This window comes from Schistocerca serialis, chromosome 8 (genome assembly GCF_023864345.2).
Source record: "Schistocerca serialis cubense isolate TAMUIC-IGC-003099 chromosome 8, iqSchSeri2.2, whole genome shotgun sequence".
Lineage (NCBI taxonomy): Eukaryota > Metazoa > Arthropoda > Insecta > Orthoptera > Acrididae > Schistocerca > Schistocerca serialis.
In genome coordinates this window covers 162,243,286-162,269,327 of record NC_064645.1, presented here as the reverse complement: position 1 = coordinate 162,269,327, position 26,042 = coordinate 162,243,286, and the positions used below count along the sequence as shown (strand labels likewise).

General features: G+C 39.6%; 1 protein-coding gene across 1 annotated transcript in view; it reads right to left on the bottom strand.

Moving 5' to 3' along the window:
- Positions 1-714: 714 nt before the first annotated feature.
- The window catches only part of LOC126416901 (succinate dehydrogenase [ubiquinone] iron-sulfur subunit, mitochondrial-like), a 202,479-nt gene continuing 177,151 nt past the window's right edge, over positions 715-26,042 (bottom strand). Inside the window, exons 6-7 of the mRNA XM_050084785.1 lie at positions 12,263-12,385; positions 715-819 (exon numbers count right to left, since the gene is read on the bottom strand). Of these exons, the coding sequence (XP_049940742.1) occupies positions 715-819; positions 12,263-12,385 (228 nt within the window). The remainder of the gene's footprint in view (positions 820-12,262; positions 12,386-26,042) is intronic.

Sequence of the window (26,042 nt, the reverse complement as noted above, 5' to 3'; positions counted from 1 at the left end):
CTCGTTTCAGGGCATGATGATAGATAATCAAAGCCATGATGAAGAATGTTGTTCAGTTGTTTCAAGCCTCAACCGATCATCAGGCAACCTTTCTGAACACACACTACATTACTATACTAAGTTTGATCAAATTATATGACATCAGGAATTTGATATTCTATGGCTTGGTGCTGATAATTCACTCATGATATTTGCAAATTGGTTGCTGGCTGCAATTGCTGATGCAAGCTGATGTTTAACCTGGTCAGGTATATTTTCATACACATGATTTAATGTTGCAAGATCTGTTAGAGTGTACAGAATGTAATTTTATTCTCCACAATCACCACTAATGATCTGAAGCTGGTATCAGTGTTGTTAAGACTTATGTTTCATTGTGCAGTTGCCAGGCTCCCTAGAGCCTAACATAAGAGCAGATTTTTATTGAAACAGGTATACTCTGTTGCATCAGTTAATTCAAAATGATTTATTGAAATCAAATTTTGCCTACAACTCCAAAATCTCTCCCACAACAAATGGCTGGATGGGAAGTCACTTTCATATACTGTAGGAAATACCAAACAAAGTGCTGTATTAAACAATATTTTCAAGCAGTCTGTAGTACAATACCTATCTTAAATGTGAAATCATGTATTTTCATTCTATATTTATTTACACAAAGCAATAATACACAGGATTTCTACTATATTGAAGAGCTGAAATATCAATGCAGGTTTACTCCTTACGCAGTTTTGCTGGGGGCATATCTGCTTCCTCCTTCTTGCTGAGTCCAACTAGAAGTTTTTTGATTTCAGCTATTGCTTTGCCAGGATTCAGGTGCTGTGCAAATACCAACAATTCCTTAGACATGTCTAACAAAGAGATATATGATTTAGATGGACAATAAAACTGAAAATTCCCTTACATCAGTTAGGGCTAGAATTCTTTTTTTTCCTCACAAAAATGAATTTTAACACTCATGAATAATATAGCAATATTAGCAGCCTAAATATGATGCAAACTGCTCTACAATTCATTTTTACAGTTGAAATCAATAACTTGAGCAGAATGAATCATAATATATTTCCAGACAAGGCATACAATCATTGCTATGCAGAGTAGTAATAACAAGAAAATCTTTTCTGTAAAAGGGAAATATATTAATACTCAGTATAAAGTGAATTGTTAGGAAGTCGTTTGTGAAGGTATTTGTAAGGAAGTGAAACACTTACAATAAACAGTTCACACAAAATGAGAACAGAAGTTTTTGAAATTCAGTGCTACAGAAGAACAAAAAACATTATATGGGCAGATCAATTAAACAATGAAGAGGTACTGAATTAAATAACAGAGAAAAATTGTAGGGTAGTAGTGGTAGTAGTAGTAGTAGTAGTAGTAGTAGTAGTAGTAGTAGTAGTGGTGGTGGTGGTGGTTTTATTCACCTGTAGACCTCTTTTTCAAGGTATTGGGCATGTCTTGGCATTACAATTTAAGAACAACAAAAATAACTCACATTTATATACTTCTGTGTACTTCCATGTCTAGTATGACAAGGATGGGACAGGTAGTCAGCTGTCATCTTATAGTAGGAACCATCCCATCGTTGGCTGAAGTAATTTAGGGAAACCATGGAATATCTAAATCAGGATGGCTGGATGGAGATTGGAGCCTCCACCCTCCTGAATACGAAGCCACTCTGTTTAAAACAGTGCTACCTCTTTTGGTTTCTCCCTAGTATACAATATTGTTCGATATTGGGAAAGGCTAATGCTTTACTGTTCATTCATACCTCACACTACAATGTAATACACACATTGTTTCACAACACTACACATACCCTACCAGCTGACATCAGGTTCATTTTGTGTACCACAACCTCCCATTTTCTGGCCTGAAAAACTGATTCAGCATCCCTCAACAACAAGTGAGGCGTTGAGCTCTGGGAGTAAGTTTATCAGAAGAGAGAAAAAGAAAGAAAAATATGGTATGAAAATATTATGGGGAATGAAATGATAAATGTTTTATCACTATTATTATTTTTTATTTATTTATTCATCTGTAGACAACTTGTGTTGTATGGATGTCGTCAACTGTATACATGGAATGAGTATATACATAATAGTTCTTCTGGTAGTACATATTTCTATGGTGCAACTTAATCGTTTGTACACAAAACACATACACACCAATTTTAGTTACAAATAAATATAAATTTACAAATGTATTCTTGAATGGATTACACAAAACAAATACACACCAATCTTAATTACAGATAAATATAAATTTACAAAGGTACTCTTGCATGAATTGGGGTGAACACATGTCATTTACAGTATTCTTTGACAGTATAGTAACATTTATCTGCTAAATAATTTTTTGCAGCTTTCCTAAAGGCATGTATTCCAGTTTCAGGTTTGAATCCCTCTGGAAGTCTATTATACATTTTTATTCCATTAAATAATAAACTATTTTTTTTTTTTTTTTTGAGATGCAAATGGTGGCAGGACCTAGTCCAGTGTTGGTGTATAGATCTGTTTTGTGTGTACTGGTCAATGTGTTTTTTTATATATATCACAGTCTGAAGGATGTATTCACATGGTACTGTCAGGATTCCCATGATTTTGAATAAATCAGTACAGTGAGCTCTCTTGCTGCTTTTTGTTATTATTCGTACAGCCCTCTTTTGCAGCTTGAAAATTGCTTGTATGTTCTGCACATTTGTACCCCAGAAGGTTATGCCATAACTAATTATTGAATGCACATATGCAAAGTATGTAGTCTTAGCACATGAACTATTACATACTGACATAATTATCCGGAGTGCATAGCAAGCAGTAGCAATTTTCTTTTCTAGTGCTGCAATATGGTCAGTCCCGTTAAGCTGTGAGTCAACATGCATTCCTAGGAATTTTGTGTTTGTGACACAGTCTGTAAGTTCATCTTTAACTTTTAGGCCTATGCTATTATGTTTTTTATTTATGTGGAAATTAATACTGTTTTTTTTTTTAAATATTGAGGGTTAATTTGTTGCTTACTACCCACTTGCATACATGATCGAGAGTTTCTTCAGCTTTGTCTCTCAATTTGTCTGGTGACTCATCACTGATAAGGATGCTGCTATCATCTGCAAATAGTATTGCTTCCCCGTATTTGACACTCTGGGGAAAATCATTGGTATATATTAGGAAGAGTATTGGCCCTAGCACACTTCCCTGACGGACTCCTATGTTAATATGTTCTGGTTTGGAAATGTGTTTTGTCAATCTGCTGAACTTCATTTGTGAGATCTCTACACACTGTACCCTATTTTCCAAGTACGATTGAAACCAATTATTTACTGTTCCCCTTATTCCTAGTGCCTCCATTTTGTTTAGCAGTATTTTGTGGTCTACCGTGTCAAATGCTTTGCTAAGGTCAAGGAATATGCCTGTTACATGTTCACCTTCGTCAAGTGCTTCTAAGACAAAATTTGTGAAGTGAGCTACTGCTGAACCTGTGCTTCTTCCTGGCTTGAAACCAAACTGTTCTTTACACAGTAGGTTGTACTTGTTTAGGAAATCCATTAGTCTCTTTTTCATTGTATTTTCTATTACCTTGGAAAAGGATGAGAGTAATGAGATGGGCCTATAGTTTTCTGTATTTTCTGGATTGCCTTTCTTAAATAGAGGCAGGACTTTTGCACATTTTAAGTATTCTGGGAAGCAGCCTGCAGTGAAAGATTCATTTATGATGTATGCCAAAGGATGTTGTATGCTGTCTATGCAGTCCTTCAGTAAGCACACTGGCACTTCATCTAAACCTGCTGATGTTTTATTCTTTAGATTCTTCACAACCATCCTTACTTCTTCTGTAGAAGTTGGTAACAGTAACATTGAGTTATGCATATAGTTCAATTTTTGTTCAGGCTGTTTTTTGCCAAACTTTTGCTGTAGCTTGGTAGCAACACTGCTGAAGTACTCATTTACAGTATTTACTAGTGTATTTGGGTTATGTATAATAGCACCATTATGTTTAATTTGAATGTTTACTGTTTTTAATTTATTACTGTTTGTTTCCTGTATGGTAACAGTCCAGGCTGCTTCAATTTTATTTTCTGCCTTTTCTATAATACTGTCATTGTCGGCTTTTTTTTTGCATCTCGTAATACTCTTCTGTATATTCTTTCGTATGTGTGGTAGTAGTTTAGGAAACCAGGATCACTATGGTAGTTTTTTAACCTGTTCAGTTGTTTGAGTTTTGCAGAGGATTTCCTTATTCCTTTGGTCACCCAGGTATTTCTTTTGTGTGAGTGTACTGCAGTTTGCACCTTTGGGAATGCTTCATCAAATCTGAGTTTAAATAGTGACATGAATTTAGAAAATATCTTATTTACACTAGTTTCAGCATACACTTCTTCCCAAGTTATACTGTTTATTTGCTTGGCAAATTCTGATCTGTTTGGTTTGGAGAAAACCCTTCTGTATGTGTATGTTTTAGTTGTATTGTCTATATTTATGTTTAATTTTAGGATTTGACAGGAGTGATCAGAAAGGCCAAGGTTATCTACAATAATTTCACAACTTTCTTTATCTATGTCTGTGATGATGTGATCAATTGTTGATGATGAGTTTTTGGCTATCCTCGTGGCTCTGTTAACTAATGGTGATAACTTATAACAGCGCAATATATTCAAGAATGAGTTACGGAATCTATCTGGGTTTTGTGTGTTTATATGTAAGTCTCCACAAATGAGAACCTTCCCTTTAGGATTCGAAGCCATGTCTAGAATCTGGATTAGTTTTGCAGTGAAAGTATCTATATCACTACTGGGTGAACAGTAAATACATATTATAGTTAACCTTTGTGCCTCATCTGTCTTGCTTATCTCTATGGCTGATATTTCTATGTGTTTTTCCTCACTTACAGAATTAATATCATTTCTAATTTTATAGGCAATTCCTTGCTTAACATATATACATGATCCACCACCTCTAATGGTGGTTCTACTATAATGACATGCTAGTATATATGAGTTTAAATTTATTAATGTTATTTCAGTTCCTCTACACCAATGTTCAGTAATGCATCTGACTGAACTGTTTTTTTGTGTTACATTTTCTGCCAAACACCTACTCTGTGATACATAAGTAATACTCCAATTTATAGAACGTATTGTTTAACAAGTACTTTTTAACTCCCTTTCAGCAATTTCTTTAATCTCCTTTAGCCAGTTGTTGTGCAGTTTCATCCTTGGTAGAAAATGCCTCAATATAGTAAGCTGATTCAAGTGAATGTAGGTTGCAGTAGTTATGTGGAGAGGAAGAGACTTGCACAAGATAGTGTGGACAGCTGCTGTTTTCAGCACAAGAATAGAGACTGCACACCTGTATTGGGAAAAAAAGAAAAGAAGGTTGTCATAGTACTTATAATATACTGCTGATGTTCTCCATGAATAAGTTTTGGCTTATGATGAGCAACAACAATAATTGTACCTTGTGCTCTTGTACTTTTATTGGTAATTTTTGAGGAAATATGATTACATTGTTTTCTTAATATATTTTCCCCCAGAAAGATTATTTCACCAAACACAACACAGGATGTGCAGATCTCCAATAAACCTCCTTTCTTGCTAAGAGATTTTTCCATGTATATCATCAGTCTTTGCCAATGAAATAAAGCTATAATTAGCATAAAAAAGGCTTGGAAAACTCACAGAAATTAATTACACTGTTAGAACAAATACATACATAAAAATATATAAACAGACATAATTATCATAAGCAAACTAGTGTACCTCTCTAAATATGAGACACATGTGCATACCCATAGATAACATAAATAAATGCAATACAATACAACACATGTATATGGATGAAAATAACTCACATTTTTCAACTGTGGTTGGTAATCATGCATAACCCTCAAGCATCTAGGAATTCCTTTTCTGGGCCATTTAAAGTGGGATGACAATGTAAATACTGATGTGGGGAAGGAAAAAACTGAATTCAGATTTATTGAAAGAATATTAACAAAGTGTGATTCACACCAAAAAGATTATACATAAAAGATGTTGCTTACAAAACCTGCAATCAAGCAATTCTTGAGCACTGCCCGTTAGTCTGGGATGCTTACCAGATTAGATTAATGAAGGATCATTGCTGAGTGCCTTTTTACCTAAATGCAAAGATCCCCATATTCCAAAATGAGTCAAGAAATATATTACTTTCTTCTTGATACATCTTGCACAATGACCATAACAGTAATTTCAGAGCCCCCAGGGGGCTCACAGCTTTTTCTAGAGTTTTTGGGGTGTGGCACACATGGAACCTCAAGATATTGCAGCCGATTCTTCCCTCCTGGACTGTGTGTCTTCCCCTGTGCCCATCCCTTCCTGTCCTCAATCCTTCCCCTCTGCCCCTCCCTCCTATCTCTTGGTATTCTTACTTATGTCGACTTGACTATCCACCTATTTTCTTGTATGTCCTCCAGTTTTTTCCCCTTGCTGTTTTGAAATTTTTGGTCCCCCTCTGAAGTTTGAGCTCCACTTAGCAATTTTCTCTCTGTAGTGTGAGCTATTTGGGGAAGAACTCCCTTCCCAGGATCTATGCTGATCCCTCTCCCTCCTCCTACCCCTCTGCCTTCCCCACTGTAGCCCCATCCCACCCACTAGGCCACCACTATATGTAGCCAGCCTGTGTGGTGGAGCTGTTGTGTACCCAACTGGCTAAGCCCCCTGACAGCACTGGGGCCACACTTCTGATACCTGAGCTGTTGCCTCCATGTGTATGCCTAAGAGTGAGTGCTTGTCATTATGGAGCATCGGAACTCCCAGCAATGGTCACTGTGCCAGGCAGCCCTTGCTGTGGCTGGGTTGCGCCCACGGGGAAAGCCCCTGATCAGAGTGGGTCATATCAGGGTTGATTCTTTTCATATTAAATCCATAAAACTCCAGAAAATAGGCTGCTCTTTTACGGCCATCTCTTTGATTGACAATGAATTATTTAATGCTGCTTCTTATGACCCTGCAGCCCTCCCTTCCTGGCTACACCATGTGAATATGGCCAGGCTCACTGGCTTGGTATGATACACATTCTCTGCTATCCTGTCTACACTAGGATTGATGGGGATATTTTCACCGCCACCAAGCTGTTATTTTTTGTGGAAAATATCGAACACAAGTTTGGTGACATGGAGTCTCTCAGTAAAATACATTTGGGTTCACTGTTGATCAAAACTTCTTCTGCTGCCCAATCTGTAGCCTTTCATGCTTGCAACCATCTTGGTGACATTCTGGTGTCCATTACTTGTTATGAGTCTTTGAATATGGTTCAGGGAGTCATGTTTCATATGGGATCCCATTCTTCAAACTGATGAGCAACTACAGGCCAATCTGGAACTAAGTGGCCTTCATTCTGTTTGGCATGTTCAGAAAAGTTGTAAGGACAATTCCATCGATACCACTGCCTTTACTCTGGAATTTGAGGGAGGTACGCTCCTGGAGAAGGTCAACGTTATGGTTTACTGGTGTGATGTGAAGCTGTATGTCTCACCCCATGAGCTGTTTTCAGTGTTTGCATTTCTGGCATATGCCTTCCCACTGCATGGAGGACCCTCTATGCAGTGAACATGGACACCCGTCCATGAGGGGAGCCCCTGTTGTCCATGTGTGTTAACTGTCACAACCATCACCGTCCTAGCTCACCAGGTTGCCTGGTTTATAAGAAAGAACAGAAGATACAGGAGTACAAGTCCCTTCATCATTCATCCTACACTGTGGCTCATCAGAAATATCACCATCTTCACCCTGTGTCGATGACATCTAACTTTGCCTCTGTTATGTCAATTCCCCCTCCCCTCTGCTCCTTGGCCCAGTCCTGCCCCCCTCTCCTCCTCCCTTCATCGGTGCCACTGATGGAGATTCCTCCCAGAACCAACCCCCCCGCCCCCTTTCTCTGGCATCAACAAGGCCAGAGGTCTGCTGCCACAACTCAAGCTGTGGGATCCACAGACCACGCACCCCTTGTGTCTAACCTCATATTTATGGCTGCCACCCCCTCCTCATTTGTGACAGATGGTGACTCAGTTATGTGATTGGCTCCAGCTTGTTTGCCTCCCATTTGGATCCCCATATCATGCTTATTCAATGGAACTATAGTGGATACTACCGTCACTTCATGGAGTTGTAGCCACTCATTTCCTTTTACTCAGCAATCTGTATCATTCTCCAGGAATTTCATTTTCAATGCCCAGTTACTGACCTTTCATGCATTCCATGCGTTCTATCAGAACCAGGTCAGCCATCTGAGTGCTTCTGATAGTGTTTGCATGTTGGTCTGTACAGAAATTGTTAGTACATGGATCCCCCTTCATATCACATTGGAAGCATCTGCCATCCAGGTCCACTTGACAGGCCACCTACACCCTCCTGACAGGCCACCTACACCCACTGCCATAACTACCCTTCCTTCAGCAGCTCCCATCCCCCTTCCCCCTTCTTGGGGATTTCAGTGTCCAGCACCCTTTAGGGGTCAGTGCTTTTTTGTCTAGTCGCAGGCTCCTCAATGACCAGTTTCCTGCAGACCACAACCTGTGCCTTCTTGATGATGGTTCCCCTACTCATTTTAGTGCCACAAATGGTATTTTTCCTTGCCGTTGATCTTTCTCTCACTTTCCCTCCCCTTTTTCCTTCCTTAAACTGGTCACCACATGATGGCCTCTGAGACAGTGGCCACTCCCTGCTGATTCTCTTGTTCCCTGCCCACCTACTGATGGTCAGGTAACCCCTACTGGACTTTCTGTCATGCTGATTGGCTTCTATATATCTCCAAGGTTGTCTTTAAACCTTACTTGGCAGGTTGTATTGATGAAGCCATTTGTGATCTGTCTGATAAGATAATTCACGCCACCAGCATTGCCATTCCACGGCCAACAGGCTCTGTTCGCCGCCGGTCAGTTCTGTGGTGGGGCATAGCTATTACCACTGCCATCCAAGATCACTGACAAGCTTTGCAACATGTTAAGAAGCACCTGTCCTTCACTGGTCTTATTACCTTTAAATGTCTTCAAGCCAAAGCCCATTACTTAATCAAACAGAGCAACTGAGTGTGTTTGGAATGCTTTGTCTCCTCCCTATGTTCTTCTGTCCTTCATCACAGGTGTGGGCTACACTCCACATCCTCCAAGGTTGTCAGCAGCAGTCTTCCATTCTGGGACTTGCCCTTCCAGGTGGCCTCCGTACAGATCCACCAGTTCTTGCAGAACTCCTTGTGACCCATTTTGCAACAGAATTGGCGTCAATCTCCTACCCATACACTTGCTCCTCCAGAAACAGGGGGCTGAAGCTTCCAGCCTATGTTTTACTCCTTGTCAGGCATCATCCTACGTCAACCTCTGACTGAATGGGAACTACTTCTGACCCTCTCTTCTTCCCATGATTCAGCCCCTCGCCCTGATTCCATCGATAACAAATTGCTCGAACACCTTAATCCTCCACAGCAATAATATCTCTTCCAGATATTTAACCATATTTGGCTGCAAGGCATTTTCCTCTCTTGGTGGAGGGACAGTATTGTGGTTCCTGTCCTTAAGCCCAGCAAGGATCCATCATCCCTTGATAGTTAGTGGCCAATGAGTCTGACCAATCTCACCTGCAAGTTATTTGAACAGATGGTGGCTAGTCAGCTCACTTGGGTCCTCGAATCTTGGAACCTTTTATCTCCTTACCACTGTGGCTTTCAGGATGGATTGTCTCTGATCAATCATCAGCTTCAAATGGAAACCACAGTTTGGCAGGCCTCTTCTCAGTGCTGCCATCTAGTCACAGTGTTCTTTGATCTCCATAAAGCTTACGACACAGCTTGGTGCCATCACATCCTACTACAGTCCATTGAGTGGGGTCTTCGGGGACCCGCTCCTGATTTTTACTTACCAGTTCCAACCCCACTGGTAGTTCAGAGTTTGCGCTAGCACAGTTCTCAGCTCTCTGCAGGCCTAGGAAAATGGTGCTCCGCAGGGCTCCGTATTAAGTTTCCTTTTTCTCATTGCTATTAATGGACTTGCAGCCTCTGCCAGACCATTAGTCACTCCTGCTCTTTATGTGGACAATTTTTGTATTTGGGCTAGCTCCCACTTGGTGCCATCCAGTGCACTTCCATGTGGACACACACACACAATTTTCAATTATATCCTCATAAGTCGAGGGTGGTGCATTTCTGTCACTGTACTACAGTCCATCCTGACCTGCAGCTGTACCTCAATGCCTGTCACCTGACCATGTTCCCCCAGTTCCGTTTCTTGGGTCTTTTTTTTCATAAACTTAATGCTTAATGTCCTTCGCTTCCTTACCCACACCTCTTGGGGCACAGGTCATTCAACTCTTCTCCATCTTTATTGGGAATTAGTTCCATCTCATGTGGGCTATAGCTGTCAAGTTTATGGATCAGATGCCCCTTCCATGCTGCTCCTCTTGGACCCTGTTCACCGGCATGTTATCTGTTTAATCACCAGTGCCATTAGCACTAGCCCTGTTGACAGTCTTCCAGCTGATGCTGGGATCCCTCCCCTATCGGTTCAGTAGTCCCAGCTCCTGGTTTCCTATGCCATCACAATCCGCTCTCCCCTTCATCACCCCTCTAGTTCTATTCTTTTGGTGCCTTCGGCACATTGCCCACTTGCTGCCCACCATAGGGTGAGTTTACTGGCTGGGCTCCACCTCGCTTTTCTCTGCTGCAGTTTCCATCTCCCCTCATTGTCCTCCCCCCAACATTCTCTCCTAACCCCCGCCCTCCTGGTTAGTTCCTTGACCCCAGATTCAGATGCATCGATTCCAGGGTTCGAAAGGCTCCATTGCTCCAATTGTGTTCCATTGTTCGTTCTGCCCACTCTTATGGCAGCTTCAGGATGCTACTGATTTTTACACCTTTCACATCTTCTTTTAGGACAGAACACCATTTCTTGCCTGCCACATGTGGGGTGTTTACCATGAAACTGATGGCCATCTATTGGACCATCCACTTTAGTAAACAGTTCTCCTTCACTCAATTTTTGTTATGCATGGACTCAATGAGTGGCCTTCAGGCTATAGCTCAGTGTTTTTCCCATCATCCCTTGTCATCGGCTATCCATGACCTTTTCACTGATCTTGGCAATGCTGCTTGTTTTGTTGACACCCTTTGGGTTGCTGGCAATGTGGGTATTCCGGGTAATGAACTTGCTGATCATCTGCCTGGGAGCAGGGTGGGGGGACGGATGGGGGGGAGGGAGAGTGGGGGGAAGGGGGGCAGCAGCCAACTAGCCCCCTGTTCTCAATGACCCCTCCAGGGACAGATTTGCAGCTTTGTGTCCAATCCCTTTTCTTGAGGAGGTATCCCCTTGTCTAATAAACTTCATACAATCAAGGAGACTCCCATCACATGGTGTTCTTCCTTCCATCTCTCCTCGTGGGAATGTACCATCCTCTGCCATCTCTTTATTGGCCATACTGTGTTGACTCATGGTTTTTTATTCTGCAATGTGCCACCTTCTCCCCCCCCCCCCCCTCCCCCGCCCCCTTCACCCCTTTTGTAGTCATGGGGCCCATTCACAGTGACATAGATTTCTAGACTGCCCCCACCTTTTGGCCCTGCTAAGTACACCATCCCACCTTTCTTGTCCCAGGTGTCAGTAGACGACTCTCACATGGTTACTCCTGTTGCTCCTGTCCTCGGTTTTCTATATGAAAGTGGTTTGTCCTCCCAGGTTTAAGTACCTGAATTTCCATCTGGAACTGGAATCACTTGGTTAGTGTTTCCATTAGTTGTGGACACCTTAGCCTTGCCTTCATACTGGCCAGGTTCTGTCCCATTTTCCCTATAGTTTGCCTCATCTTTTGTGCCATTTTGTTTCCCTTTGTCTTGTGTCTTCTTCCCCTGTGCCTTTTACCTCTTTGTTTGCCCTTTTTCCTTACCCCTTGACTGGATTGGCTGTTTGTGCTGTTCCTCCCTTGGTTTCTGCCACCACAGATCATGAGACTGATGATGACCTCACTGTTTATTCTCCCCCCCCCCCCCCTCTCCTCTTCCACCAATCAATGAACCAACTAACATTAAAGAATTCAGGCTCACACACAGAGGTATTGCCTGTCTTTCTACTTGTATACCATCCATGAATAGAATAGAATGGGGGATAGTTATGCTGGTAAACTATGCACCCTTCTCCAACATTGTAAGATGACTTGTGGAGCACAAATGTAAGCCCAGGTGTACGTCTAGAAACATATGTAAACAGTGTGGATCACAGTGATTTTTTTACTAAAATATATGCTTACCTTAGGGCATGCAACAGTACAGTTCATGATCGTGTGACATCGAAAAACAGAGTAACTATCATTAATTCTTCTCAGTCGGTGTTCACTGTATTCATCACGTGAATCAATTATCCATCTATATGCCTGCAATGAAACATGATTATCAGCCCCTGCCAGAAAATTGTGAGAATGTGTTTTATTCATAACGTCATCCACAGAAGCTACACCACATTAAAATATTATATACATAAAATATAAGCCGTATCACAGTCACATTGGGTGTACTCCTTTATAATATTATATTAAATGAAAACAAGCATCCAGTCTTTAACATGGAGTGGAAATCCAAACAGGAATTGTGCTGGAGGAAGGGAAAAACAAGAAATAAGGTAAGAGTAGAAACATATTATGGTCAAACATAAATAATTTAGGAGTAAGGGTAACAGCTCAACAAACAGTAGTGGCATTGAGTCATCGACAGGCACATAAAAAACTCCACAAATTCTCAGACAAATCCTTTTTTGAGGTAGAATATGCCATGACTGCAATTCTGAAGATAGACTAGTGCAAGGAGTTGTGTCAGATGGAGTGGGCAAGGATATAGGCAGTGAGAGGAAGGTACAAAAAATTAACTTCATCTTTTGTACTTCCCTTCTGAGTAACTTATATTTCCTGCTTTCATAGACTGAAGCAGTACACTGCTTGATGACTGTGTTGTCAATGAGTATTGCTCTACTCTTACAGCAACAGTCTCAGCACAAGAGATATATAATTCGTAATCCTGAAAGCACATGTGCATTCAAGCTGCCTTAGTGAAATATGATTATTCCTTGAATGCACATGTGCAGATGTTAGAAATTCTCAAGTTGCTAGTTAAGCATTTTTACTTGCTTGAACACCTTCTGACTTGTCAAACAGGTCTTTCAACTTGCTATGGTACAACAGATCTGAGACCTTCTCCTCCTCGATTATACAAACATATATAAAAAGTTTATTTCTTTTATTAGTTCGCTTACTCATTTATTTATTTATTTACACCAGTCAGAGTTTCACTCTTTGAGATTCCCCTTACATTGGCTCAGACACTATCATTTTGCAATGTTGGCATTTATATTTTTATATAACACATAAAAGTAATTCCTGAACATACACTATTAATTTACAATACAGTAAGTGTTACACACAGACAATACTTATCCTAGGAAGGAGAGGGGTGAAAAAAGGAGAGAAAAGGTGGAGAGAAAAATAGTCTTTGAGTGAAGAGGAAAAGCAGTTAGGAGGTTAAAATATGCCTAAGAGTTTGGTTAATGACCTTGAAGCTGTAGGATGTAATGTATACATACTCAGCAAAAAGAAAAGATAGAGTTACCATTATTTGATTAGATAAGTAATAAATTCATTTTATATGCAAAAATTTGTAATTTCTCCGTTGTTGTGAGGCACGTCATTCCATCATCTTGATAAGCATTTCTGGTATAAGAGAAACTTAAAAAATCATGTAGGAAGTAAAGATCAAGTGAATTGTGAGTCACTATTGGTGATGTAAAAATGTTCCATTCATGAACAGATAAAAAAATTTGTAGTAACTCAGGAAAATACAGAGGAAATGCACAGCATGGTGATAATGTCTTTGGACTGTGTATAACCAAGGTATTTCTCCACATGAATAAATCATATAACTAAAGCTTACATTAGTTCTATGTCCTTTTTTGCCATCCAAGAACAACTTCTCAAGTTAGCATTCCACAAAGCATTCTTATTAACCAGTTAGTTGAATCAGACAGATTAAGGTATCATTATGAATCACAATACTGTGTGGAATCAGATGGAGAAAGGTGAAAGAGAGAGAGGGGGGAAGGGGGCTACTCCACTATATTCTTTGACAATGTGATCTACTATGCTCTCGCTGAATAATCAATGTTTAAAGTTGCATATCAGACATGTCATAGAATGCTTAAAAGCAGTTTTCCAAATTTAAACTGTAGGGATATTCAAAAGAACTTCATAAACCACAGAGCATGAATATATAAATACATACTGTCTCATTATATATGAATGATCCCACAGCTGCTGCTGCTCCTTTTTTTATTATTCTGGGTGCTTTAGATAGACAAGGTACTACTAAGTGAGATTTCCAGTGTGTGCCGGGACTTACCACAGTTCACTACTACCAGCACCACATCATCACAAGGTGCCTGTGCTTAACAGATAAAGGATTGCACCATAATCTAAGAGTGAAATTAAAAATTAAAATTACTTTTCCAAACTATGTGAGTGTATGCTTCAGTATATTAAGGTTAACATTGTGAAATCTCAGAGAATGACCTAATGAATATATTTTACACAATTTGTGCTACTTACAGCACTCGATTACAATAATGCTATAATACTGCTGCACCAAGTTTCAAGAATTTATTATAAATAACTATGAATACAAGAACTCTTAAAGAGGCAGTTCAGAGGTCATGTTCTACTGCCAGTTCCATTATAAAAACTTTAGCTTGAAAAGTTTACATGCAATTGAGCTAAAACTTTTTCAGTAACTAAAGCAAAATCAACTCCTATAACAATTAGGAAAATTGTAAATTATTAAACAACAGAGATATTAATCAATATGTGTCTGAGAAAAGGGCCATTTAGATGCTGCAACCTGTGCCTAGAGCGGATGATAGTAGATATTCCATTTGGCAGTCACTGCACCTATTTATAAATATGGCCATAGAGGCAGTAAAGTGGAGACATTTCACAAAGAGATACCAATCTGACTATATGAGTTAAATACCTGCTTGCACTGTGCCTTGAATGATGTCGCAGTTGGGCAGTTACCAAAAGCATTTTTGATAAAAGTAGGAAGTGAATTTGTGAGAACTGTACATCAGCCCAGATCACTTAGATTTCATGCAAGTAACTGTTCATGTGCCACCTGTAATGTCGGCGAAACTATGTGGGGAGTGGCAAGACTGTTTTCCACTTTTAAGTTGAGCAATTAACTTTTGGTGATTAGAGGCCACAGCAACAGACTACTTTACCAGGAACTTTCCAGAGAGGTCACCTCTGAACTGTTAATATGCTGTTTCTGATAGGGACATTAGTATTATTATTATCATCATGAATATTATCATATTTTGTGCATGTGAACTTTTACTGAATATATCTATCAGTTAAAATTTATAACTTTAATTTATAGTCATTGTTTCTGATCCCGGTGAGTAAATAGCAAGTAGGAACATTTTCTTTCAGTGAACACAGTGAGTAATGTGGACTTGCAGACTGGAAATTATGATCAGTATGTTCTCCATCGTTTTCTGGCTGACCACAACGATAGTTTTCATGCTCTTGTAAATGGCGAAGATAATTTACCCACCACCCACATATGGTGCCAAAGCCCAGAAACTGAACTGTGAAAGTGTTCAGTACAAAACACGGAACTCGGTAGGCACTAACATGATACTGAAGTGAAATATGACAAAATCAGCACAACAACAGTGTTAAGATTTGCTCACAAGTGTGGAAACTGAATTTTGAAGGTCAGCCTCAGTATCCTTGAACATGATGGAAGCTCAGTATCCCTTGAACATGATGGAAGGAGGTAAGAAGGTGACACTACACTGCAGCTACCACTGGCACTGAGATTAGAAGAAGATGGTGTTTTATCATGGAGCTGTGTGGATATACAAGTTACCTGCAAGCTATTGTGTGTGCTCACCAGTGCCTAACTCCCTGATACCCCCCCTCCCCCCCCCCCCCCCCTTGTGCTACTGCAGTAGGCAATATTCACCACCATCCTCAGCACTACAGCTGTTGCTGCTGATGCTGCCTGCATTACATCGTAACACATCACATCACATTTGCTGGTACACAACGCCAGCATCACTCATCAATGTCAAGCAATTAAGTTAAGTCATGAATATTTAAAGGATTTGTTAATTGTTTCTAACAGGCTATTAAAGATGGAATCTAATGATAGGGATGATGCGAAAGCTATGATGGAATCAGGCTCTGATGATGAATCCTCAGAATTAGAAACTGAAATTAATAAGGATGGTTCTGTGAAAGTAATAAATCAAAAATCTGAATGTGATTTGTCAAAAGTAGAACTGTAGGTAAAATTCAATGTTACTGCAAAGTCAGAACTAATCTTTGATGATGTAAATGAAGCTGAGGTCAAAAAAGAAAAAGTGGAATTAATAGAGTTATCAGACAATGAAACTGAGTTCAATATTTCTGAAATTCAGCTAACTCAGGGAATACTAGAACCTCCTTTAAAACGAGTGGAAATGCCAGTGGGAAGGTAGAGGCATCAAACTGGATGCAATTATTGTTTCTAAACTTAAATTGCTTCATAAAGAGCTAAAGGATACTAGTAAAAAATTGAACAGTACGACTGAATCTAGTAGTACAGAACTAAAGGATAATAGTAAAGAACTAAAGGGTAGTAGCAAAGAACTAAAGGACGAAATGACCTCAAAATTGAATAGCTTAAATTACAAAACTGATTCTAAGTAAAGTACTCTGCAAGTCAAAGTAGGGCAACAACTTAAATTGCATAGTATTTTCAGAACCAAACTTGGTGAAGTTCATAAAGATGTCAAAGATGTAGATGATCTTATGGAAGTGAGGTTGTCACAAAGAATAGCAATCAATCCAAACTTTTCTCTAATCAGTATGAGGAAGTAACTAATAAAGTAATTGTCTTTCAGAAGGATATTAAGAAACTAAAATCTGACTGTGAGAAATTACGTGATGATGTTAATAAAAAAATTTCTGATTGAGTGGAAGCAGTAGAACTACAGGTAGAAGAACTAAATACTAGTATTACTAACAGAGAAAATAGAGTAATCTCTGGAAGTTCTTTCAGTGCTACATTACAGCCTAATGCTTCAGTTGACACAGCTTTTATCGGATGTTGCCAATTTCTATGTTTTGATCCAGATAAACAAATTCACCCATTAGAGTTCTGCAATGATTTTGAGGATGTTTTACCAAATGCATGGACAGAATGTGAGCAAAATTCCTTTCATAAGAAGTCATTTGTCAGGAGATGCTTTGCGATGGCCAGCTGAAATAACGATTAGATGCAAAACTCTTTCTGAATTTAAAACTGCATTGTTTAATGAGTACTGGTCACACAACAAACAAAACAAAGTTTTGAGACAACTTTGGACTGGTACAAAGTTTACTACAGGTTGTGAATCAGTTGAAGAGTTTTCTAGAAGATGGGATTCATGGCTGTCACATATGACAGAAAAAGTACACTGGAAATGACAGTCATGCGACTAGAAGGTAAACGGCATTGGTATTGACAGAAAAGAATCACCTCCATACCCAGAGATAACATGGATAGGTTCATTGAGTATCTGGAGTGAGTGGAAAGAATAGCTGCTGTTGAGGAGCAGGTGCAGAATAATAATAGATCTTCCAACAGTCAAATAAACAACAAAAATAATGACAGTGGGAACATGAATATTAGAAATACGGGCATTCATAATACATGACCTAATTATCATGATCAAGACCACGGTAGAGGGAGAGGAGGCAGAAAGCCACTGTGCTTTCGCAATAATTATTATGATGAAGGCATAAATGAAAGCAATGTACCATTGAGACAAGATGGAGAGCAGAATGCTACCCAATCTGATGCTGAATTGAATGAACACAACAGGCTGCATATGGCAAACTAAGTCCTGTCTACGAAGGAACTGGTGCTCACAAGGTAGAAACAGTAACACAGCCAGCAACAAAAACACAGACTACAGTCAGTCAGCACACGCAAACCGATAATAGGGATGATAAAATAGGAACAGACAGTACCAGTGATGTGCTAAACCACTCTCATTATAGAGCTGACAGCATTTTGGACACATTAGAAAAATGTATCAAGAAGAAAAAAGAAAATGCTATATACAATAGGGAAGAACAAATTGACTGGTCTGAATAAGATAAGGATGAAGATGAAGTAAAGCCTTATATCTTCAACAATAATGGCAATCCGAAGGCTTAAGTTTTGGTAGAGGAAGTAGAGTCAGTTTCGCAAAGTTTTCAAGAGGAGGAGTCATTAGATGAAGGACGTAGCAATAATAATGAGGTCAAGGAACCTATTAGCTGTATTGACTTGCCACAAACTGTAAAAGTTGACAACAGTATTATAGACAGCAATGTTGTGCATGGACACAGTTGCTTTGAGATAGAGAGCAATTTAGCTGATTTGTAGCAAACGAAAGTTGAGGAAGTCGTTATGTGCTTTGATTTAAAATTGGTGTAATGTTTAGAAAAGACAACTGTGAATGTAGAGTTTGATAACCCTGTGAATCTGAGTTAAAATACACCTGCAGCTGAACATAATTAGTTTAACTGGAAACATACTGAAAAGGATTATTAGAAGCCTTTTAAGAGGAACCTGTTCAAGTAAGAATAATTCACCCTATTATAAAAACTAACATCTCAGGAGTAACAGTGGATTGTCTTCTTGATAGTGGCAGTGATGTAAGTGCTTTGTCCCAAATATTCTTTGATTCTGTTCCTAGTAAGAATGAGTTAACTGCCATGAAAGTAAGTGATTTAAGAATAATGGCTGCTACCGGAGAAGTTTCTAGACCACTAAAGCACAAAGCTTTGATAGCAGTTGGTATGCACAACATAATAATACAGCATCACTGTTTGGTCATGCTTGGTTTAAGTGTCAAAACGTTAATTGGTACAGGTGTTTTACTGAAATATCAAGGAAAGATTGACTTTGATCTGAGCCACTTAGTACTAATTTTACCAGAGTCTCAAGTGATTATAGAGCCTTTCATTGGAAATTATGTTGGCAGTAATAATTAAGCATGGGAACTTCCTATTAGAGTAATAAGAAATAAGGGATACTTGCAAAATGATACTGAGTTCGAAAATAATGTGTGATATGCTGGTGCAGAAGAGAACTATATCTTCGATGAAACAGAGGCTAAGGGACAGTCAATACATCAAACTTCTGGTGAAAGAGCCTTGGACAGGAAAAGAAGGTATGACAGAAATCTTCCCCCACATTGGTGAACTAGTGTTAGTCAGAACTAAAGAAGAATCTAAGAAAATTTCAGCAGAAACAAAGGAGTTCATGCACGTTTATCAATGATGATTCAGGACAACAGGTAAGCCTCGTGCAAATGCATATCATTTGGAATACTCAAAAACTAAGAAAGAACTAGGTCTATGAAACATTGTAGAACTGAGGCCTTTCAAAACTGACAATAATTACTAATTAGATTCTGTATGAAGCCTGCCACTCTTTGGTGGATACACAGTTTGGCACACTGTGTGGCCCAGCTGGTTGAAACTTTATTTCCCTTTCAAGTTTCATTCTCTTCTTCTGTTCTAGCATTAGAAAGTAAGGTGTTACGGTGTGAAGTCAGCACTGGCATGCCAGTCGGGAATGACAGGGAAGAGAAGGATCTGAGAAGAATTCAGCCAACTGCGCGCTGACTGACCTCCCTTCCAGGATGACAATGCAACAGCAGTGGCCCCCTTCGTGAAAAAGACATAAGCAACTTGCCCGACTGGTGGCACCCCACTTTGATAGTAGTGTCAATGTTAGCCACTTCATTAGGAACCTATGTAGCACAGACTTGTTTCTCTATTCTGGAGAAGACATTATTTTGTATGTCACCCTTTGCTTGTGACACATATCAAAGTTAAGTATTGTAATTGTCTTTTGTACTGAAACTCATTACTACAAGTTGTTTGACTGCTTGTTTAGCAAACCGAGGATGCAGGGCTCCTAGACACAACAATGGCAACGAGATGAAAAAAAAAAAAAAAAAACACTGGCGACGAGGTGAATGAATACAGTAGCGACAACCTGTTACCAGAGCCAACCAGCTGCCAGAGATTTTATTTTGTCGTGGGCTTTTATGTTTTGCTGGCACCTTAATTCTACTTTGTCTTTTCTCTGTGGGATGTGTTAACATGTTTTAACAGTGTCTATTATAGCGTTTTTTCTATGCAGTGTTTTCAGGTGGGTTTGGAGAAATTTTCTTTGCCTGTGTGCTTATTTTTATTGCTTGCATTGTCTGTTTATTGCATTTGCCTGTTTCAAAATGAGCAACCCACCTCCTCCACCCCCCGCTCAAGCACCTCAGCTGCAAGCAATAGATGCAATGCAGCTAACACAGATGTTTCAGTTTCAGATGCAGCAGACTGAAACCCTTCTAAACACAGTACTGCAGTTACTCACCAACCGAGCACAACATGCCACAACTGTAGCTCTGAGTGCCATACCATGTGCCATACTGCCTTTTTCCCAGTTTAACAAAATGGAAGAGGAATGCTCAAGTCGTTGCAACAGTATGAAGCCCACAGCATTGCTCATAAAGTATCAGGTGCTGTGAAACTACATTATTTTTTGTCGATGGTAGGAAGTGCAGTCTTTCACCTCATTCAGAAATTGTTCCCTAACACCATTTGTATCGCCCCCAGAATTTTACAAAAGTCTGGAGACACTTGTGTTCCAGCCATTTCGAACACATGTTATTTTAAAGCAGGGCGTAAGTATGAGCATGGGATACTGCACCCATTTATTGTTTGTGCAGGCGGAACTGGAAGGGAGATAATTGAGATAATTCATCAGCGCTGGCAAGTTTTCAGCGCAACCTGCCAAGAACAAGCAAATATGGCCCGGAAGCTCCGTGGCCAGCTGCAAAGAGTATTGTAGCATTGTATTGTTAAAAAGCAAATGGAGAGACTCGAAATAGTGACTGTTTATTAGACGTTGAACTGCTGTTGAGAGTATATGGACTAGATGTGGATAGTCAGCCACCATAAAAGCTTATGTATTAATTGTGTTCAAAAATGTGTAATTAACTGATTCTGGGTGCCCGGTAATGTGTGGGCTTATGTCATAAAGTTTAGTTGTTTTTTTGTACAAAGTGAAAATAAATATGTTCTGGTGCATTGAATGATATTCCAAGAGTAGCGTATTTTTTAAATAAGAAGAGAGAGAGTGAGAGAGTGAAAATTTCCCCTTCCTAGCAGTGAAATCTTCGGAGAAGCATCCGGTGCTAGCAGAAGACATCGGCGCTGCAAGAAAGCAGAACCAGTATTCTTCAACAACTAAGTCCACAAAAATGCTTAAGCTGTAAAGAGAGAGCTTAACATTACAATGGGCCACCGTACATTCCAAGTGAGCTTTCCTATGATCAGGTTGCAGATTCTCTAATTATTATGACCAACAAGTGAGTGTGGGAACAGCTAGGTACCATTCTTTCATTGCAAGAAAAGGTCAGAACAAACTTATTGCAAGTGGATAACAGATTTGCAGGGTATGATGAGGAAATGCAAATTCAAATGTGCTTGTGGTGCTTTATATTCAGAAGTTATGTTGTGTGATGCAATTGTGTACAATGTAACTGATGTCAACCTTAGAGAATAGATGCTGAAACAGTCAGATCCATCATTCCATCACCTAGTGCAAATTCTAGATCAGTATGATTCAGGTGCCATAGTGGTTGATAAATTTGAGCAGCCACCAATTTGTCAGGTTGAGTCGTCCCTTCCTCATCACCATCCTAGTAGGCAGCAAGAGCATGCATGCACCAAGCTGTGTAAACAGTTTTCTCTAAACAGGTGACTACATCAGTGAATTCACGGCATAAATGCCAAGATTGCCCATCCAGACAAGCACAGTGTCATGCTTGTGGCAAGAAAGTTCATGTCCAATTCACATATTTGCTATGGAACAAACATAAGAATTCTGCCCACTCACAAAAATCTAGTCACAAGGCCCATGTAATCAATGCAGTGTATTCAAAGGCTGCTGCAGGCATTAGCAAAACTAGCAAGCAAACAGTTTCTTCAGTGCTATGTCAGTCCAACAAACTTTTTGTTCATTTGCATCTTCAGCTGGACATTAGTGCCCCTGTTACATTGTTGAATTGTAACACATATGAACTGTTAGGCTACCAACACCTGTCTAAAATAGTATGCACCTGACGGCTTATGATGGACAAGACATTCCCATTCTTGGAAAATGCATTTCGCCTGCCGTTTATCGGTCAGATTAGATTAGATTAATACTTGTTCCATAGATCATGAATACGACACTTCATAATGATGTGGAACATGTCAGGTTAATAAAAGATGTCTGTACAAGATATTACATTACACAAAATATTGCATGACACTAATGTTTAAGTTGTCTGTCCCCCCCCCTTAATTTATATCTAAAAATTCAGACAATGAGTGGAAGGAGTTGTCATCTAGAAATTCTTTTAATTTATTTTTAAATGTTAGTTGGCTATCTGTCAGGCTTTTTATGCTGTTTGGTAGGTGACCAAAGACTTTTGTGGCAGGATAATTAACCCCTTTCTGTGCCAAAGTCAGATTTAACCCTGCATAGTGAAGATCGTCCTTTCTCCTGGTGTTATAGCTATGTACACTGCTATTACTTTTGAACTGGATTGGATTATTAACAACAAATTTCATAAGTGAATATATATACTGTGAGGTTACTGTGAGGATCCCTAGATTCTTAAATAGCTGCCTGCAGGATGACCATGGGTGGGCTCCAGCAATTATTCTGATTACACGTTTTTGAGCAATGAATACTTTTCTACTCAATGATGAATTATCCCAGAATATGATGCCATACGAAAGCAGTGAATGAAAGTAGGCATAGTAAGCTAATTTACTGAGATTCCTATCACCAAAATTTGCAATAACCCTAATAGCATACGTAGCCGAACTCAGACGTTTCATCAGACCATCAATGTGTTGCTTCCAGTTTAATCTCTCATCAATGGACACACCTAAAAATTTTGAAAATTCTACCTTAGCTACAGACTTCTGTGCAAAGTTTATATTTATTACTGGAGTTGTGCCATTTACTGTATGGAACTGTTTATCAAAATTTAAAGAGAGTCCGTTTGCTGAGAACCACTTAATAATTTTGTGAAAAACATCATTTACAATTACATCAATTAGTTCTTGGTTTTTGGATGTTATTACTATACTTGTATCATCAGCAAAAAGAACTAACTTTGCATCTTCATCAATGTGGAATGGTAAGTCATTAATGTATATCAAGAACAGTAAAGGACCTAAGACCAAACCCTGTGGGACCCCGTACTTTGTAGCCCCCCCCCCCCCCCCCCAGTCTGAGGAATCAGCTGTTGTTTTAACATTACATGAACCACTTATTTCAACTTTCTGCATTCTTCCAGTTAAGTATGAATTAAACCATTTGTGCACTGCCCCACTCAAACCATAATGATTTAGCTTATCTAAAAGAATTCCATGCTTTACACAATCAAAGGCCTTTGAGAGATCACAAAAAATACCAATGGGTGATGTCCAGTTATTCAGAGCATTTAATATTTGATCAGTGAAAGTGTATATAGCATTTTCTGTTGAAAAGCCTTTCTGAAAACCAAACTGACATTTTGTTAGTATTTTATTTTTACAAATATGGGAGGCTACTCTTGAATACATTACTTTCTCAAAAATTTTTGATAGAGCTGTCAGAAGAGAGATTGGGCACATTACATGAACTGTAACTTTCACTGCGCAATTGTGAGAACATATTTTGCCTTGATTTGTTTGGCTTTCAAATTCAATGCAGTGTAGCTAGCTTGCTGAAGGAATTCCCTGGACTCTTTTCTGAAGGTTTAGGCAAGGCTAATAATTTTGTTGCACATATTACTATGAAAGACAATGGTCAGCCAAACTTTTTCTGGGCCAGAACTGTTCCCATTGCATTATGGAACACTGTGGCTGCTGAACTTAATGAATTGCAAGATAGCGGAGCTATTGTGCCCCTACAAGCTATTCATTGGACATGTCCTCTGGTTTTGCTCCCCAACTTTCAGGTCACATTCACCTCTGTGTTGACTTTAAGTCTATGGCCAGCCCACAAACTGAGATTGATACCAATCCATTGCCATGCCCAGAGGATGTCATGGATAGATTAGACACTGGCCGCTACTTTTCAAAAATTGTTTTGCGTGATCCATATCTTCAAATACCGCAATGAAGAATCTCAAACTATGTGTGTTGTGAACACTCATTTCGGCTTTTTTAAATATTTGTGTTTGCCTTTTCATAGTGCTTGTGCACCACCCTTTTTCCAATGGAATAGCAGACTCCTCAAGTACCAAACTGTTCAAACTATTTGGACGATATTGTTGTAGCAGCTCATACACCTGAAGACCACATTGCAAATTTGTATGCTTTGTTTTGTGTGTTATCTGATGCAGGATTAAACAGTAGAGTAGACTCAACAAGTGTGATTTCTTTAAACATGAGTTTCAGTATCTTGGTCATGTCATAAACAGTCAAGGTATACATCCTCATCAGTCACATTTGTTAGCCATATGTGATCTGCCAGTTCCTTGCAATGTCACAGAATTGCAGTCAGTCTTAGGGAAAATGAACTATTATATTCGGTTCATACTGAATGCTGCACAAATTGCAGCTCCATTGCATCACTTGCATCGCATGAATGCCCCCTTTGTTTGGACGGATGAGTGCCAGGAAGCTTTTCAAAAGCTTAAAGATGCATTGCTCAGTGATTGATACTTGGTTCACTTTGATCCTGACAAACCAGTTGTGTTGCATGTTGACGCTGCTTCTCACAGAATTGGTGCGGTGCTTTTGCACAGATTTGGTGATAAAGACAGGCCTATTGCTTTAGCAACAAAAGTGTTGTTCAAAGCTCAGTGTAACTATTCAAATAGAGAAACGGGCATTGGTTATGGTGTATGGTGTTATCATATTCCATCACTATTTGTATGGCAGAAAATTCTATTTGGCAATGGATCACAAGCCATTGCTAGCCTTGTTTCATCCGATGAAGCCGGTTCCTGTACGAACTGCACAAAAATTGCAATGATGCCTTTGTTGTTGTCTCAGTACCAGGACGAGATTGTGTATCATCCGACAGCTTAACATGCTAATGCAGATGCACTTTCACGTCTTCCAATTGGCCCTGATACAGACTTAGATGCTTCTGCTGCATCTTGTTGTCACAATTCTGAATTGCTCCAATCCTTTCCTCTGAACTATAGGAAAATTCCACAGGTCACAGAAGCTGATTTAGATTTGAACATTTTGCTAAAATACATATGCACATCTTGGCCTCGCTCATTGGCATAACGATCTCTGTAGTTTGCTGATACTTTGCACGATGGCATAGTCTTGCTGTACAGCAAGGTGTGATTATTGTTCAAAATTGTGGTGTCACTGCCAGACACCATACTTGCTAGGTGGTAGCCTTTAAATCGGCCGCGGTCCGTTAGTATACGTCGGACCTGCGTGTCGCCACTATCAGTGATTGCAGACCGAGCACCACCACACGGCAGGTCTAGCCTAGAGAGACTCCCTAGCACTCGCCCCAGTTGTACAGCCGACTTTGCTAGCGATGGTTCACTGTCTACATACACTCTCATTTGCAGAGACAACAGTTTAGCATAGCCTTCAGCTACGTCATTTGCCACAACCTAGCAACGCACCATATTCAGTTACTATTCTGTACAGATAATATTGTGAATCATGTACCATCAAGAGCGATGTTCATCATTAATGGATTAAAGTTAAGTATCAAACTAATTACGTCCGCTTTCTGAATTCTAATTCCTTATCATGTTCCAGACCTCACGTCAGTATAGCTCTTCCCTCCTCACGCCAGCCTGCGTGAGCTAAAACGTGTGCGTTTCGTCCTCCATTTGTAACACAGTGTTGGCTCTTCTGCCAACACAACAAAAATGACACTGGACAGTCACTTCTTTGCAAAAAGAAGTGTTGCAGTTACGTCACCAAGGACAGTGGGGGGACT